Here is an 18,953-nt window from a genome sequence, read left to right as displayed (position 1 = left end):
TGTTGTAGCCTCCTATGTTCCTTAAACTACTTCATGGAGTATTCCAATCTCATGAAATAGTATTGGACTCGGTTGGGTGTGTGTGTGACACATTGAAAAAGAGGGGATAACTGACACCATTTTGTTGGCATCATTGAACAAAACTACAGGTAGTCCTCAACTTACGGCCACAATTGATCCCAGAATGTATGTTACTAAGTGAGAAATTTGTTAAGTGAGAAATTTGTGAGAAATGAGGTTTGCCCCATTTTATGACTTTTCTTGCCACATTTGTTAAATTAAATTGGTAACACGGTTGTTAAGTGAATCTGGTTTCCACATTAAATTCACCTAGCAGAAGGTCGCAAAAGATCATCACATGACCGCGGGACAATGCAGCCGTCATAAATATGAAGCACTTGTCAAGCATCCAAATGTAAATCATGTGACCATGGGGGTGCTGTAACAGTCATAAGTGTGAAAAATGGTCATAAGCCACTTTTTTCAGTGCCGTTGGAACTTCGAACAATCACTAAATGAAATGTTGCAAGCTGAGGACTATCTGCACATATGGATCTGTCAGAAACCCCATCAACATGTTGCATTCACCCACTACGATCTTGTAATGCTTTTTGCATTTGCCAAGTTCCTTGGGCTACTGATTGGTAAATCTTACAGGGCTGCTGATTGGTAAAGCTTACGTGGCTATTGATTAGTTTATATTTAGCTGGGCTTTGAAACAACTGCGGATAAATAGTTTCTTGCTTGCTTCCATGTTTTATCATATCACAACCAATATCTTGAATTGATTCACCTTATTGACTTTTTCTCCTGAGGTCAAAGTTCCGTTGACAAAAAGAAAATACCACCTGCAAAATTCATACTACCCCAACTAACAATTCTTCCAAATTTCATGAATGTCGCCCAGTGGTGGGATTCAAATTTTTTTACTATTGGTTCTGTGGGCATGGCTTGGTGGGCGTAGCTTGATGGGCATGGCACGGGAAGGATACTACAAAATCTCCATCCCCACTGCACCCTACTAACTTGCTTTCCAGCTCCGTTCTGCTATGCAGGGCAACAAAAGAAGAACCAGCCAATCAGGTGGGATTTGGAAGGCAGAGAATAGATGGGGACGGGGCCAGTCAGAGGTGGTATTTGCCGGTTCTCCAAACTACTCAAAATTTCCGCTACCAGTTCTCCAGAACTGGTCAGAACCTGCTGAATACTACCTCTGATGTCACCTAAAGAACTGCAAAAGGCATAATATCCAAAAGTGTACACTTACTTCGTTTTTCAAAGAGAATGGCCCCTGCTTTTCTTAACACAGCCGCTGTTTTAGTATTGTCTTTCAACGTAATACATTGCTGCTCTTTCACTGTAAATAGAAACGCCCTGTGGAAAGGGCAGAGAAGAGGCATAGTTTCTTAGACTTAGAATAACTTTATTGTCACTTTGAATGTACACTAATTGGCATACATTAAAATGAAATTTTGCTGCATACATCTCTCAGAGTGTCACCACCTTCAATGTACACTACATAAACATGACTAAATAAATAAATAAGCTGCAGTGGCACAGTGGTTAGAGTGCAGTACTCAGGTTACTTCTGCTGACTGCCAGTTGCCTGCAATTTGGCAGTTCAAATCTCACCAGGCTCAAGGTTGACTCAGCTTTCCATCCTTCCAAGGTGGGTAAAATGGGGAGCCAAATTGTTGGAGGCAATATGCTGACTCTGTAAACTGCTTAGAGAGAGCTGTAAAGCACTGTGAAGTGGTATATAAGTCTATGTGCTATTGCTATTGCTAAATAAATACCAAATTATGCATATACCCACATATATTATATGACACAGAGAAACAACACAGTCTAGTTCGGATGTATACATGTACATGGCGGGAACCTGTTGATTTGCATTTTATTTCGAAGTGTAATTTGCCCAATTTGGAGGCTCATTCCAACTTACCATAAAATAACAGGAACAAAATACATTAAAAGCTAAAGAAGGTGGGCAGTCATAAAATAGCAGCATTAAACCCAGTGTAGATCAGATCAACTGAACTTTGTATAAAGAGCTAAGGGTTCTCCTCTTCTTCTGTACCTTTTATACCTTCACTAAATCTACTTGGAAGTCTAGATTTGGAGCGAAGGAAGAATTGCTAAGGAGCAAAAGATTCTCCTCCTTTTACTGATTCAAGCTGTAATGGAGGAGATCGTTGGATCCTCATGCAGATTAAATGCCAATACTAAATGCATGCTTCTGAGGATCCTTTTCCTGATTTTATATAGTAAGAATGCAGCACGTGAAAAAGAAGAGTCATATTTAAAAAGTCATGAGTGGTATCTGCTACTGGAAACAAATCACAGTTCAATACAAAAATCACGTGTCCTTAATACAGGTAGTCCTCGACTTACAACAGTTTGCTTAGCAACGATTTGAAGTTACACCGGCACTGAAAAAAGTGACTTAAAACTGTTTTACACACTTTGGAACATTGCAGGCCCCCCCAACCCCGGCATGGTCAGGTGATCAACATTTGGCTGCTTGGAAACTTGCATGTACTTATGCCAGCTGCAGTGTCCCAGAGGCACGAGACCATTTTTTGCAACCTTTTGACCAGCAACGTCAATGGGGAAGACAGATTCACTCAACGTGTTACTAACTTAACATCTGCAGTGATTCACTTAACAACTATGGAAAGAAAGGTAGTAAAATGGGAGGGGGCAAAACTCACTTAACAACTATCTTGCTTAGCAATGGAAGGTTTGGCCTCAATTGTGGTTGTAAGTCAAGGACTGTAAGTCGAGGACTGCCCGTAGAGTTGCACCGCATTGTATCAAGCTGTCTAAGTATTAGCTGAATTATGTCTTCATTACTGTCATTCGTCTCTAACGAAGATTTCAGATAATTAGCGACAATCAAAACATTTGAGCAACTTTCATAAAATGCAAGAATCTTATGATTACCTGCAGGTAAATGCTGTTTCAGTTTCACATTTGATACCACAACCTGCTTTAGTTAAAGTTCTGTAGGTGCTGGATTCTTGACCAAGGATCCAAGCCCCATCTGTCCTTACATAATTGTCCAGAATATCTCCTTGAACTAAGAGAGAGAGAGAGAAAAGTGAGAAGAGTTTAGAAAGTAAAAATACCAAATACATACTGTACTTTTCACCAGATGAGAGGCTTCCTTATTCTGTATGCAGGGAAGGATGTATACCAGAATGTAAAGTCTGCAGATTGCCTGAACATGTAAGGATTATATTGGTGCACAGGGTTAAATTAACACTTGGGAAAAATTTTAATTATTCCAGTGGCAGGTGGGAAAGAAGATTCACCCAAAGTTACTGTGTGGTGATCTGAGTGGAAGAATAAGAGTGCTTGTGAGAAAGTGACATTTCTGGAATTGGAATCGTGTCCTCGGAACTAGAATAACAGGCCTGCGGATGAAAGTTTGATTCCCCTGAGCAAAGGATGATAAACCTGCAAATGAAATGATAATTCCTAGATTTCTTATTAGAAAGACAGAGTAGGGCTACAGCGATCGGAATGATTACAGCAGGACTGCCAAACTCCCAGCCCGCGGGCCAGATGCGTCATGTGCTGGCCACGCCCATGCCCAGTTGAGCGAAGGGGAAAAAGTCCCGATACATTACGTGAAGTCACCGTGACAACATGAGTTTGACACCCCTGGATTACAGCAAAGGAAGATCCTGAGACTCTGCACTGTTTTTCTGCAGTATTTGACATGGAATCCTTCTAACGCTTCTGCTGGTTTTATAAGTGTCTATATTGATATAAACTCACCACAGGAAAGCACTGAGTTAGATAAAAATAATTGCCTCGGGTACCAAATAAGGATATGTATATTTGCAAAAGAAATAATGCCACCCTTTCAATTTCATTGTACACATGTTGTGCATTGACAATAAATGTTTTGATTGATTGATTACTTGTTTGTTTAGATTTTGTTTAACTTGCCTTTATTATTTCTGTAAATAACTCAAGGTGGTGAACCTATCAATACTCCTCCCTCTTTTTATTTCCCCTTACAACAACCCTGGGAGGTGAGTTGGGCTGAGAGTGAGCGATGGGCCCAAAGTCCCCCAGTCACTTTCATTCCTAAGGCAGGACTAGAACTCCCAGTGTCCTGTTTTCTAGCATGGTGTCTTAACCACTAAGCCCAAACTGGCTCTCTTCTTGCAGTTCTTTGCAATTCCTTAGGTAGTTATCGCTGTCTTAGGAAGAAGCAACGGTGTTTAAATGCCATCTCTTCTAAAAACCAGCTGCTGCCTCAGGTGAAGGAGGGTGGAGTTCTATCTCTTGATAGTCTTGATAATCTTCCGTTTCCAGGCCAGGAGATAAAATGGGGAAAATACCAGAAACCATCTTTTTCAAGGCCTCAAAGTTGTGCTATCATCAGGCTCATTGCTAATTTTTTGTCCACTTTCATAATTTATCCATGGGAAAAGTAGAGATTGTGAGATTTTGAGTCCCAGGATGCTGTTGTTTATTTCACTGTTAATGATACTCTGCAAAATCAAGTCCTTTGTTCGCTGGCTTGATTTTGGCTATGTTCTAAAGAATGTCTCCAGTAAGCCTTATGCAAACTGTTGAGGCAAACAAAAGGTCACCTTTGGGAAATTGTTATTTGTTTTGTTTCTACCTTTTCTGGTTGAGCTCAGAGTGGTATGAGTGATGTGTCTTAGGCATTTTCTATTTAAGCAGGAGAAGACCTAGGTCTTAATAAGCTTAGAAGAGCAAAACTGTTGTTTATCTCCAGCCTCTAGGATTCTCCTTATCCATTCCTGAAGTCCTAATGGACTTCAGCATCTGACACTGTAGTGAATTGTTGATTGAAAGCTATTGATATAGGAGAGAAAAAAACCTAAGTGACAGAAACCTTGTCCATCTGGAATATCTAACAATATGCTAAATAAAGTCAAAACACAACTAGGCTATGTTAAAAATTATTGTATAGAAGTTCTGTCTTCTTTCTGGTTTAGGATGAAGAACGGCTCTAATGGTCATTAAGATGGCTGCTGAATTACTGAATTACACATGCTGCTGCTGTCAGCTTTGTTGTATTCAGAAGCATTTAATTCCCCTTTTAAGAAAGTATTGTCTAGCTAGAAAACTGACCTAGAACTTGTTTGTAATATGAAACATATTTAGTTTGTGCCTCTTCTGAAATAACTTGTGATGTTTTCTGACAAAAGATAGAGTTGTCCCGCCACTAATTAAATCTAGCTCTATAGCCTGCCTGCCCAGTAATATTATTTTTAAACAACCAAGAGACATCTAGAGGAAAACAAGAGGAATATAATCCAAGAATAATAAATATTAATAGAAGAAGCAATGTCATATATGATACTGAAGTTTCATAGACAATATGATACATATGCTTGCTTTATATGAGCTGTTCTTAGATTATTGAACATTACATAGCATACAGGACCCAATTTGCAAAATTTTAGGTATAGAAACTCTCACATCTCATTTTACATTAAAATGGGCACAGACTTCTTCAGCCAGTTTCTCTTAGAATTATTAGTTCCTGGGACTGTTCAACATTTAGAAAAATCAGATCTCATTGTAATATAAGGTCGTAGAAACAGAAATGTAATTGTTTAGTATTTTATATATAACGTTAGTAACAGCAAGCATTTATCCAGTATGTGCCCATTCAAACTTCCAAAGTTAAGTCCAACACTCATTAAATATGATAATATTTCTGAGACATCTATTATCTCCATTCTTCTGAAAAGCAGCAAAAAAGAAACATACCTGTGTAGAAAAAGAAAACTAATCCAAATATATATTTGCACCACTCCATTTTGGGACAGGTAAGTTCTGTGCTGAAAGCTCTGTGTGTCTGCGGACAAAGTTTTATTGACTTAGCTCAGTTAGACAAGCCTCGAGCAAAGGAGATTAACCAAATTCGGTTAAATATTCTCTCAGTTCTTTGGGTCTCTCTTCTCTGGTTGAAATGTTTAAACATTACCTTGAATTCATGATCTTACAAAATGTCATTTAAATGTTTGAATTGATGAAACAGAAAGGTAGAAGACCTTTCCCTAGATTTTTTTATTCTGAAATTTTCCTTTCCTTAATCAAAAATGAAGTATCATTAAGAAATATAGGTGGATAGATAGACAGACTGACTGAAAAAGAAGGATAGGATAGAATAAAGTAGGATAGGGTAGGGATGGGGTAAAAGCAGGGTAAGGGTAGGAAAGGAGAGGCGAGGCGAGGGGGGAGGGGAGGGAAGGGAGGAATAGATATTTTTTTTAATGAGTTGCTTAGCTAAATTCATATACAGCTTCTTGCAACCTTTTTCAAGATATGACATTGATGGGGAATCCTAACTCAGGCTGTTTTCTAGCTAGTGTAGGATGTATTTGTTGACTTTGTACGTTTGATTTAGCTTTTGGATACATAAACAACAACTCTCCTAGTGTGGCATAACCCAATCCAACACATGGCAGGAAATGAATAAATGTCACCACAAGAGAAAATGGTTGGAAATCTGCTGGGGAAAGCCTTTCAACTGACACAGCTTTAAAATATTAACTTTGGCTCCATTTATGCATATGCATTTCTTGCTCCAGCCATACTCGAACATATTGTCATCTGGTGAAACATAAGAAAGGAATCAAGTATTGGTAGCGTTACAAGCAGTTCCTAGTACAGAAAGCATTGAATCATGATTATTAGCCATTGTTGAAATTCCCCCTTTAAGAAAGCATATGTATTTCCATAGCATCTTTTCAGCTAAATATATATCTAATCTTTCTTAATAATCAAAACTTGGTCTTCAATCCCCAAGGTAATGTTTGAACATTTCAACTAGAGAAGAACATTCCTTCGAGAGAAATTCCCTAAGGATGGGTTCCAGCATGAGCCCAAAAGCTTGGAAGACTAAACTTCTGGTCTCAGTGACTGATCCAGATTGGATCCTGCAACAATCCTGAACTCCCTAAATATAAGATTTTCTCTATATGGGCAACATGCATAGATAATTGGGAAAGGATTAACCTTGCTAGAGCAGAAGAGACTAGAGTGGTCAATGCCTTGAACTCACTACCTGACTGTTGTTACATCCTCAAACCCCCAAAACTTTAACCTTAAACTGTCTACCGTGGACCTCACTCCATTCCTAAGAGGTCTGTAAGGGGGTGGCCATAAGCGCACCAGCATGCCTACTTCCCTGTTCTACTGTTCCCATTATTCATACTCATTTATTATGTATATACTTATCCCATTTTATAATTATATGTTTATATGTTATGTTCATACTAATACTCGTTTTCTTATGCATGCTTGACAAACTAAACTAAATAAATAAAAATAAATAAATACTTCACAGAATATTCAGCATGCAGAATAACAAACTTGGAAGAGATCTTGGATGTCTTCTAATCCAACCCCCTGGTCAAGTAGGAAACCCTAAACAATTTCAGACAAATCATTGACCAATCTCTTGCTAAAAATGTCCAACGTTGGAGCAATCACAACTTCCTGAGGCAAGTTGTTCCACTGATTAATTGTTCTAATGGTAAGGAAATTTCTCCTTAGTTTTTAGGTTGTTTCTCTCCTTAATTACTTTCCATCCATACTCCTTGTTCTATCTTCAGGTGCTTTCGAGAATAGCTTGACTCTCTCTTCTTTGTGGCACCCCCTTAGATATTGGAACATTGCTATCATGCCACCCCTACAGTAGTGGGATTCAAAAAATTTTTACTACCGGTTCTGTGGGCATGTCTTGGTGGGTGTGGCAGAGGAAGGATACTATAAAATCTCCAGTCAGAGGTGGTGTTTGCTGGTTCTCCGAACTAAATTTCAAAATTTCTGCTACTAGTTCTCCAGAACTGGTCTGAACCTGCTGAATACCACCTCTGCACCCCTAGTCCTTCCTTTCATTAAACTAGACATACTCAATTCCTGCAACCATTCTTTATATGTTTTAGCTTTCTGTGCCCTAATCATCTTTGTTGCTCTTCTTGGCTAGCTTCTATGACCTCTTTGCATGCTGTGTTTTTACTTAAGAACGTCAATTTTCATCTGGAGGCTGGAACTACTAAGATGCTGACAGTGCATGTTAAGGATGTTTTGGCTTGTAAATAGGAAGGAGTTCCTACTATCGCTGCTTCCTCTCTATCAGATATCTTGACTGAATCTCGTTACCTTTGAGGACCTTTTGATCTATCATGTTTGCCTTCTTTGATACACAGAGGTTTACCTTGAAGAGTGTATTTGTTGGAGATAACTCAGGACTGGCCCTTTTGTTAGCATAGTGGTTAAATTGTAATCAACTGCAGAACACATTTAAGTAGCAGTGTACCGCTGAAGTTTTCCTCTCATGTGACTGACTATACATTACCTACTAGCATAGAAATAATTTTGGCTAATGTTTTTGTCTCTAAATTTAGGTCATTGTTGAATGTTTGGGGAAATCCAAAAATTACAACTCTGAAATCATTGACATAATTATTTACAAAACTAATAAACTTTCAGAAGGCAAGAAGTGATCTAGAAGGGATTGGACAAACGCCAAACTACCGGAGGCTTACCAAACTGATGGCAAAATACTGACATGCAATTTTTTTTAAAATGCTAGGTCAACAGTGAACAAGTCTTCTGATCATTCCTGTTGTCTTTCTCTGAAGCTGTTCCCACTTGAATACATTTTGTCACTGGACAAAAGTGTGTGTGGGGGGGAATGCTTGAATCTAATCAGAGTAGAATAAAATGGAACAATTGCTTTCTGCACTATAAAATTATATTTCTGATAATGGATTGATTATCCCCAAGAAGGAAATTCTTTGCTGCTACAATATGCTGATGATTCATCTTCAGCTTGCAATCAACTATTAATCCAAGGTCTACTTTATGCTTGTTATTGCCCAGTCAAGGATCCCACCATGATTTCAGTGTCCTAAGTGAATAATTTTGCATTTGCTTGGTACATTTTAGTCTGCTGACTTCAAGTTTTATTTCTGACTTGGCCACCCACTTTTATCGTTTGCAGGTTTGAGAGGCATTCCCTCCCCATTTCATCCCAGCTGTTAATAAAATAGTGAAGGAATTCAGAGCCAAGGATTGAACTTTGTGGAAGTCCACTATGCTCTATATCTTTTCCACCTGGTTAAGGATAGATTCTCTTGCAGCTCTGGAGCTGCATTAACACACAATCTGATAGTCCTTTAAAGGGTAAATATGTATACTGACCTAACATTTGCTGCCCTAATTAATTGTATTAATACAGGATAAGTTAATAAAAGTGACTGGTAGATTCTCCTAGATCCATTTCCTCTTCTCACCAAGTGTTACTTGCCAATTGGAAAAATAACTACCTTTGTAGGGAGGGGAGAAGAGGCAGGAATAGATTGAGATGGGCAAATGAAGGCAGGTCCTATGGGTGGCTGATCTGAGAGCCTGCAAAGGTTCTTTTGGACTAAGAAATGCAAAGTGGGAAGGGACATTTATATTTCGATCTGTTACCATCAGGGAGACGTTATAGGTGTCTTAAAATGAGGACTAATAGATTGAGAAACAGTTACTTTTCCAAGACAGTAATTGCCTTGAATCAAACGGTGCATTTGTGATTTAGTAGTTTATTATAATTATTTTAATTTTTAAAACTCTGTAGTGTGATTGTGATGTGGTGTTTGGGGCACTGTGCTACTCGCTTTCAAATTTCATTGTATTTGTGGAATGCAATGACAATAAAGGTATTCTATCTATTCTAAGGTCAGGAGAAAGAGCCAGGATTGTTGCAGTGGGGAATCTGAGGTGATACTGATGATTGTGTCTTGCTTGTCTGTCCTTTTGGTGCAGCTGGCCAAGGTAAAATCTTGGGGTGGCTTATGTGGGACCAAGGAGGGCAAGATGGCTGGCAATAGCAACCCAGGAAATAAAAGGCTACTTCCCTGTGTCTTTGGTCTTTCTTCTACTCAGGAATGGAGGGAATGTAGCCTGCCAGTTCTTTGTGGAATCCAAGTTACCGTATATACTCGAGTATAAGCCGAGTTTTTCAGCCCATTTTTTGTGCTGAAAAAACCCCCCTCGGCTTATACTCGAGTCAGATTCCCCTCTGAAAAAAAATGGTGTGGAGCTCCGAAGCTGGGCAGGCGCTTCCCTGCTTCCGTGTTTCCTTTGCAACTTTTAAGCATGGGGGTAATCGGAAGCAGAAAAGTTCTTGCATGAGGATATATTGTTTTTTCTTTTTTTAATTGTTTTTTGGGGGGGGAGACCCACCGCCATGTGAGAATGCTCAGACACGAAATCTATCCGCCCGAAAATAAGTGTGTGTGTGTGTGGGGGATTTTTAACAGAGGGAAGATGTAGGGAGAAGGCAAAAGCAACGGAAGATCCTTCTGGGGAAACTGAGGGGAGACTCACCCTTGGTCCAGATGAGTCCCCTTCCCCACCCCTAAGGAAGCAGAGGCAGCCAGCAAGGGCAGGCAAGCCCCACTTCACGGACTCCGTCCGCTCGTCCTCACTCCACCCACCCAAAACCACGAAGTCCCCAATGAAAGCGCCTGGCTAGCAGCTCAGAAAACGCCCTCCCCCGCTCAGGGCACTGCTCGGAGGAGCCTCGGTGTTTCCCGAGACAAGAAGCCGCCGTGCTAGCTGAAAGCACCCTGGCTCTAGGCTCTAGGCTCATAAAACATGCGAGCCGAGGTCGCTCGGCTCCGCTCAGCTTCGTTCCTCAGCCCCAGCTGCTTTCAGTCCGCTCGGGAGGAGGGGAGGAAACGAAGCTGAGCGGAGCCGAGCGACTCGGCTCGCGTTGTTTGTGAGCCTAGAGCTCAGAAAACAACGCGAGCAGCCGCCACCACCTCCTCCCCTCCTCCCGAGCGGACTGAAAGAGCTGGGGCTGAGGAAACGAAGCTGAGCGGAGCCGAAGCGACCTCGGCTCGCATTGTTTTATGAGCCTAGAGCTCAGAAAACAACGCGAGCAGCCGCCACCACCTTCTCCCCTCCTCCCGAGCGGACTGAAAGCAGCTGGGGCTGAGGAAACGAAGTTGAGCGGAGCCGAAGCGACCTCGGCTCGCGTTGTTTTCTGAGCCTAGAGCCTAGAGCCAGGGCGCTTTCATTGCACGGCGGAGCTTCTTGTCTCGGGAAACACTGGGCGTCGTTGCTGCCCCGAGGGAGGGCGATTCTGGGCTGCGCGATTGGGGGGACTTCGTGGCTTTGGGTGGGTGGGTGGGTGGGAGCCAGGACGTTGACTTTAAGCGCTGGCGACCAAGTGTTTCACAAATACCAGTGGGACCTCCGTCCACCACCACCCCTCCCTCTTTTGCCTCCTTCCTTCTGATCAATCAGGTTTTCCCAGTATTTGCTCACAGCTGCGTGCTAGGCGTTGAACGCGGGATTTCTGATTCCCCTTACACGCGCGTGGATATGCCGCGGGGCGTTTTCTTCCGCCCCATGGGCAGAGAACACTGACTTTCATGATAGTGAGATCATTTCCCAAATTAATTGATTCACTAACCCAAAGAAGAAGATGTTGATGACAGTGGGAGGCAGGGTCACTCTCCCTTGCACAAAAAAGCAAGAGCCGTTCTTATGATCTCTCTCTCTCCGTAATACAGTCAAGCCCTTTCCAGCATGCGCGATCCGCCCGCCGCTTTGCACCTTGCAAATGCAAAACCCCGGATTTTGCATTTGCAAGGTACTGGCTGCAGCGGCAGATCGCGCGTGCTGGAAAGGGCTTGACTGTATTACGGGAGAGAGAGAGAGAGAGATCATAAGAACGGCTCTTACTTTTTTCTTGCAAGGGAGAGAGTGACTCCTGCCTCCCACTGTCATCATCATCTTCTTTTGGGTTAGTGAATCAATTAAACCTTTCATGATAGTGATATCGTTTCCCAAATTTCCCTTAAATCAGGGAAGAAATCACAAAAAAACTTTGGACTGAGAATAAGCCTGTTCCTACGATGCCATTTTTGTTCACTGCAGTGTGAAAAGTGTGAAAAACACATCTTCTTTTCCCTATTTACTGGTCTCTTTCAAAGAGGAAATTGTGAACATCAAACTTATTCTCAACTGTCCTAGTGAAAGTTTTTATTGGTATCTATTTTTATTTTTGAAATTTACCAGTAGCTGCTGCATTTCCCACCCTCGGCTTATACTCGAGTCAATAAGTTTTCCCAGTTTTTTGTGGTAAAATTAGGTGCCTCGGCTTATATTCGGGTCGACTTATACTCGAGTATATACGGTATATTGGGGAGATGAGTGAAGCCAAGTCACAAAGCACCCTTACTGGTAGCTGACCAGAGACTGGCCTGATCCTTATTAAGGGACAGCCCATGTCAAGAACATACTTGTGGGGCCTGCCTGGTGCAGTGCAGTGACTTGCCAGCCATATTTCCTCCATGGTCCAGTGAACACAATGCACTTGCCCACCTGGGCATTCATTAAAGCCCATCCATAGGGCTCTGCAGTCAGCAGTAGACTTCTTTGGCATTTCACTCAATGGCTCTTGCTTCCAAGCAAGGACAGACTGCCTGAGGCTGCATTCTGTTACATGTTTATCTAGCAGTAAGCTTGGTGAAAGAACTGGAGCTACCTGTTCAATAGGTTTTTTTTGCTTCTCCTTACACAATTGTTGCCAACAATATGTGAATGCATCACCTTGTCCTGTACAATTTCTCTCTTTCTCTCGCCCTTACACACAGAAATGCAGAATACAAGTGTGTTAACGGCAGTTCACTGTAAATCTCTCTCTCTCTCTCTCTCTCTCTCTCTCTCTCTCTCTCTCCAAATCCTGATGCTTATGTGCTGCATGAAGAAAGAAAACTGGGTGGGGATTTCTAGTTCACCTTTTTTCCTCTTCAGAGCCAGCATGGTGTACTGTTTCGTTTCCTGGGATTACTTTATTCCTCAGAGACATTATTTTCCACTTCTTTCAGAGTCTTGGCTAAAGAATTGTAGTCTTCTTCAGAATTGTACAAGCAAGGATATGGAAATCGTTTGCAGATTGCTGGGAGTGTTTTCCTCACACAGAAACAAAATCAAGGAGGAGTGTGACAGAATAACAGAATACAGAGTTGGAAGGGACTCTAGTCCAATCCACTGCTCAAGCAGCAGACCCTACACCATTTCAGAGAAGTGGCTGTCCAGTCGCTTCTTAAAAGCTTCCAGTGATGGGACACCCACTACTTCTGGAGGCATTTGGTTAATTGTTTTCACTGTTAGGAAATTTCTCCTTAGTTCTAAATTCCTTCTCTCCCAGATTAGTTTCCATCCATTGTTTCTTGTTTTGCCTTGGATTTCTTTCTTGCCCCTTCTTCTTTCCCGTTCTTTAATTAATGCTTCTTGCATTCCTTCTTCAAGGTCACCTCTGTATTCCTGTATTCTACAGAGGCTAGGCCTTTCCTGATCGATTAGGAGGGAAATTGCTTGAAAATACATATGCTAGAAAAAAAAATATGAAAAATATGTTTATGAGGAGAAGTTGAAATAGTTATTTCGGTCCAGTTACAACTTCTTTCAGTCAAGCTACCCCACAGCCTTGATGCTGAAGGAAAAGTAGGAGGAAGGGGCATTATTACATGTGCTGCCTTGGGCTCTTGTACAGCAGTTGGAATATAAATCTAATAAAACAAACAAAGCAATGTACTTGAAGATTCGTACAAATTTTCAGATGTGTGTTTTCTCTGCTGGCTTTGCAAATTAACGAAGGAAAGGTGTAAAACCTAAACAATGGATTCACTCATCCACAATGAGAGCCATTTGAGTAATTACAGTATATTATTGTGATTCTAAACAAATGACATGCTAAGAAAGATTTATCTACTTGTGAGTCACACTAGCTCACTGAGAAGTTTAGAATGGAGTTTGTCAGCCTGCATCTCCACAACATATATTTTGACACCAATGAAATTCCTCCCATTTTTAGGGAATAGGCAAAATTAAGAGCTAACTGGGAAGGCTTTAACTTAAGTCATATTCATTCTTCTTGAGTGATCTTGGGCACATCAGAACTTCATTCTGAAGATGATCGTGGAAGTCAGAAGAGACATTTTGCACCTTCAGCCTGAAATGTATCATTATAATTTTAGTCATTCCTTAGGTAAGCTTTCATTCAACATACAGTACTCATTTGGATAATGTATTCTCTATTATTTAAAATGTATTATGAATCTAATTGCCCAATACATTTTAAAAATCTAGTATTATTTGATTTGGGAAAGCTACTAGGTAAACTAATTATATAATTATATAATACATACTGGTGTATATTTAATTATGAACATGAGTGTTGAAGCCCACTCCAAAATTCGAATCTGTAATTCTATATACTACATTAGAGCCGTGATGGCGAACCTATGGCACTTGTGCTGGACGTGGCATGCAGAGCCATCTCTCTAGGCATGCCAGCTGTTGTCTGATGCTCTTCCGGGTTCTGGCATACACATGCCCACTAGTTTTCGCAAGTATGGGACCGCTGGAAACCGGAAGAGCAGCTCCCTGGCATGCATGCATGCGCCAGGAAGCTTAGCTTCTGGTTTCTGGGGCATGCATGCGTGCCGGCCAGCTGCTCTTTGCGTGTGTGGGAGCACTGGAAATCAAAACAGCAGCTCCCTGTGGTGCATGCATGCACCGGAAAGCTGAGCTTTCGGTTTCCGAGGTGCGCATGCTCCATCACTTGGAAGCTTTCGAGAAGAGACTGGACAGCCACTTCTTTAAAATGGTATAGGGTCTGCTGCTTGAGCAGTGGATTGGACTAGAAGACCTCTAAGGTCCCTTCCAACTCTGCATTCTGTTATTCTGTCACACTCCTCCTTGATTTTGTTTCTGTGTGAGGAAAACACTCCCAGCAATCTGCAAATGATTTCCATATCCTTGCTTGTACAATTCTGAAGAAGACTACAATTCTTTAGCCAAGGCTCTGAAAGAAGTGGAAAAGAATGTTTCTGAGGAATGAAGTAATCCCAGGAAACGAAACAATACACCATGCTGGCTCTGAAGAGGAAAAAAGGCTAATCTAATAAAACAAACAAATCCCCACCCAGCACTGGAAACCAAAAGAGCAGCTCCCCGGTGCAAATGCACATTTACCAAAAGTGTAAATCTTATTAAGATACCCTCTGGGTTGAGATTGGACAATTGAAACAGCACTATTACTCACTTCATTTATCAAAGCAGCTTTCATTTAACCTTTTGTTCTGTATTCTAGATTGAATTATTGATCAGTTTTGCTGTACTTTGCCTCCACCCAAATCATAATTCAGTTTTATACACTACCCAACACAAATTAATATCAAAAGAAAGAACACAAGCGTTTGGACTTGACTTTGTTATTAAAAGCTTGATCTTTAAAAGCTTGATCACCCACAAATTAGGCCACGCCCACAGAACCAATTAGTGGTCCCTGGGATCTAAAATTATGACTTTGGTGGTCCCTGAGGTCCTAAAGGTTGGCGACTCCTGTCCTAGAGTATCTTTAGTATATGCTTGGCCCCATCTGGCAGAGTTGGGGTGCTCCAGGTTCCATCTATTAAAGAATGCCACCTATCAGGACCCCCTCTTATAGCAGCGTCTCCTGTCTGAAATGACATTCCCCCAAAACTGAAACTATCCCATCCTACAGATATTTCTAAGAACCCTAAAACCTGGTTCTGGTAAGGAAAACTGATGCTTTGTATTTCTTTCCCTTGTTCCCCTCGGGATTTATTTTCTGTTCCATCATTGCTCTTTTGCCTTCTGCTGTTTTCATGTGTTTTTTTTCATGTTTTTTTTACCACATGGACAAGTCTGTTCAATTTCTTGGCAACAATACAGAAGCAGTTTGCCACTTCCTTTTTCCACAATTTTTTTTGTTTTTGTTTTTATTTCTCCATAATTTTGGGGTATGTTAGTGGTCTCCCAAGTGGTAATGCTTTTTCAGTATTATCTAATGCTAAATAGTGTTACTTATTGACCTGTGCTTTCATATTTGTTCTGGCTAGTAATTTTTAAATTCTACTGACTGCATTGTGCTTTGACTGCACAATATTTGCCTATTTTAGGCTTGTTGGTTTTTAGATCTATTGCAGGAGTTTTTACAGCATGTTATGATGTTTATGGAATCTGCAACATTAGAATATTTCTTTTATAATGCATCTAGTAAAAAAACAATTTTAAAAATTTCAAGATAACACAATTCCAATATCATATCCATGTATATACCGAGAAAAGCAAGAAAATTGGTGGGTGTAATTTTAATTACCTTTTAACATTTTGGATTCTGATTTGACCAGAGGAAATAAGGCTAACACTTTTTAAAATATATACAAAAATCTAGTAACTAAACTAACAATTGCATTATAGCAGTGAATTTTTGAAGCAACATGCCAATTGTCTCACATTCATACATGTTCCTAACCATGATGATGCCATTGCCAAAATGTCCATTATAAGTTCCACTTTTGGTACCTGCATCATGGCATTGCACATAAATACATAAGAGTTTGTCACAATACATGTTTTGTCACTTGCCCCTCCAAGGTAAAGCTGTAGAGATAGTAAATTTACATGAACAATTTGTCTCATTTCCATGCAAATGTGCAGAGGCAAGCCTACATTGGTTACATACTGTTCAACTCTGAATTCTGAAAGATTTTTTTCTAGAGGTGCTCAGCATTCTCCAGTAAAACTGCAATTCTATCAGAAGAATGCCTTTAAACCAACTGAAATGTCTGGCTGACAAGCCACAAAAGTCTCTGAAATACCAGCAGATGGAAAGCTCTTCTTAACTGTAGTCATTTCTATGCAAAGGACAGATTGTAATCCACAAGTACACAAACAGCAGACTTGCAATGAGAAAATAGAGCTTGGTTATATTAAGAGAATGTTTACTTAGCCAGAGGCAGATTAGTGGTATCACTGCATTATCATTTTACCAGACATAATGTTGCCTAGAGGCCCCCTGAAAGTAAATCCTCGGCTGATCTTACTTTAAATTAGAACTAGTGCTAAATTAGAAAACTCAAAAGAATCTTTAGCAACTCAAATGGTAAATGACTATTTATAAGACATAACCCAGATCTAATTGGATAATCTCAAAGTACAACTGGGTGGAAGCCATTCTATCAAAATGCAACTCCAAGGAAGTGTTGATGTTTTCCACAAATTCTCCAGGGATCCAAGGCATTTTTGAAGAGTAAAAGGAAATTATTCCATATTCATTATCATTTCAACCATTTGACTGCAGCAAAGTTATTTTCTCCATTGTGCCAAAGAACCAAAAAACCCTGCAAAGAAGTGAGCTCTATCAGTGTCACACGTATTTAAAAAAAAAAAAAAGGGGGGGGGGAGTTCGCACTGTAGCTGCTAACATGACTTTTTTTAACCATATCCTGTAGGTGGCTCTGATGAATAGAAAAACAGGGAACACAGTGCTCACCAAATATTAAAGTAAGCAGATGCCAGCTGAATAGAGTCCCTCCAGACTGAGTGGATCTAAAATCAAGGAACCATTTTTAATCGTATTTGTGTCTATGGGGGCGTGCATAAGCGCACCAACATGCCTACCGTCCCTGTCCTATTGTTTCTTTTATATATTTTTTTATTTTTCTTATATGTATCCATGTGTTCATAACTATGTTTTGACTTATACCTATTATCTTGTAAGCAATCGACAAATAAAAAATAAAAATAAAAATGTGGGTTAATGGAAAGTACCTGACCTGTGCTTTAGTATTGGTTCTTGCAATGAATTATAAAACAAAATAAGTCTACAGACCATTCTATTGAAGTTATGACATCCTCAGCCATTATTTCTATGGCTCCCTTCCCCCTTCAGGCTAGATAATGTTGCCAATATCAGTGACTGATAAGTAATGAATGATGATTTATAATCCTTAAAGCCTGATTCATGCAATAGACTTACCCAAAACCACATATTAGCTTAGCTGCTTGTAGAAATGAGATCATAACTCAACACTACTCAGAGATCATTAAACTCAGCTAGTGACTAACCTGCATAACATCAGTATCTATTCATAAGTTATCTTTACTCCTAATATCTTTGGGGCATTAAACACAAGCATTTATTTAATCATTTATAAAATGTAGGTCCCACGTTTTTACCTCCCCCCACCTTTTAATCAATCTTGGTACATTTCACATCAAACCAGCCCCATCTTGGCACACATTCCACAATCCTAGCAAGTATGCCCAATGTCTAAGGAGATTATGGTAACTGCAGTTCAATTCAATTCAATTGCAATTCAAGACTACAGGCAGTCCTCGACCTATGATCACAATTGAGCCCAAAATTTATGTTGCTCAATGGAAAATTTGTTGAGTTTTGCCCCATTTTATTTTTCTTGCTATATTTGTTAAATGAATCACTGCAGTTATGTGCCAAGATGAGATTGGCTTGCTGTGAAATGTGCTAAGGGAAAAAAGAAAAGAAAATGTGGAAGTTACATTTTATAAATTTAGTAAAACTGTTAAGTGAATCTGGCTTTCCCATTAACTTTGCTAGTCAGGTGGTCACAAAAAGTGATCACATGACCCCAGGACACTGCAACCATCATAAATAGGAACCAGTTGTCAAGCATCCAAATGTAAATCACATGACCATGGGGATGCGGCAATGGTCATAAGTGTGAAAAACAGCCATGAGACACTTTTTTCAGTGCTGTTGTAACTTTTAACCGTAACTAGATGAACTATTGTAAGTCTAGGACCACCTATAGCTGTGAGGGCGAACCTATGGCACGCATGCCACAGGTGGCACGCAAAGCCATTTGTGCGCGCACACGAGCCCTAGCCAAACTTACCTGCACTGTGCATGTATGTGCCTCCTAGCTGATTTTTGACTCATTTGAGGCCTTTTTCAGCCTCCCAGGGGCTTGAGGGAAGCCTCTGCAGCCTTTGGAGGCCGAAAAACAGGCCCGTTTTGTTGGACCTATTTTTCGGCCTTCAAATACTGCAGAGGCTTCCCTCAAGCCTCTAGGTGGGCGAAAAAGGCCTCA

The 18,953-nt window shown here is 40.5% G+C and overlaps 1 protein-coding gene across 1 annotated transcript in view; it reads right to left on the bottom strand.

Moving 5' to 3' along the window:
- The window catches only part of PLG (plasminogen), a 46,258-nt gene extending 40,406 nt beyond the window's left edge, over nt 1-5,852 (bottom strand). The window contains exons 1-3 of the mRNA XM_087969328.1: nt 5,767-5,852; nt 2,947-3,082; nt 1,268-1,374 (exon numbers count right to left, since the gene is read on the bottom strand). Of these exons, the coding sequence (XP_087825454.1) occupies nt 1,268-1,374; nt 2,947-3,082; nt 5,767-5,815 (292 nt within the window). The 5' untranslated portion in view covers nt 5,816-5,852. The remainder of the gene's footprint in view (nt 1-1,267; nt 1,375-2,946; nt 3,083-5,766) is intronic.
- Nucleotides 5,853-18,953: the final 13,101 nt, after the last annotated feature.

Source organism: Notechis scutatus, chromosome 1 (genome assembly GCF_049901735.1).
Source record: "Notechis scutatus isolate UNSWTSFEM ecotype Mainland chromosome 1, rNotScu1.2, whole genome shotgun sequence".
NCBI classification, from domain to species: Eukaryota; Metazoa; Chordata; class Lepidosauria; order Squamata; family Elapidae; genus Notechis; species Notechis scutatus.
This window is presented reverse-complemented; position numbering and strand designations above follow the sequence as displayed.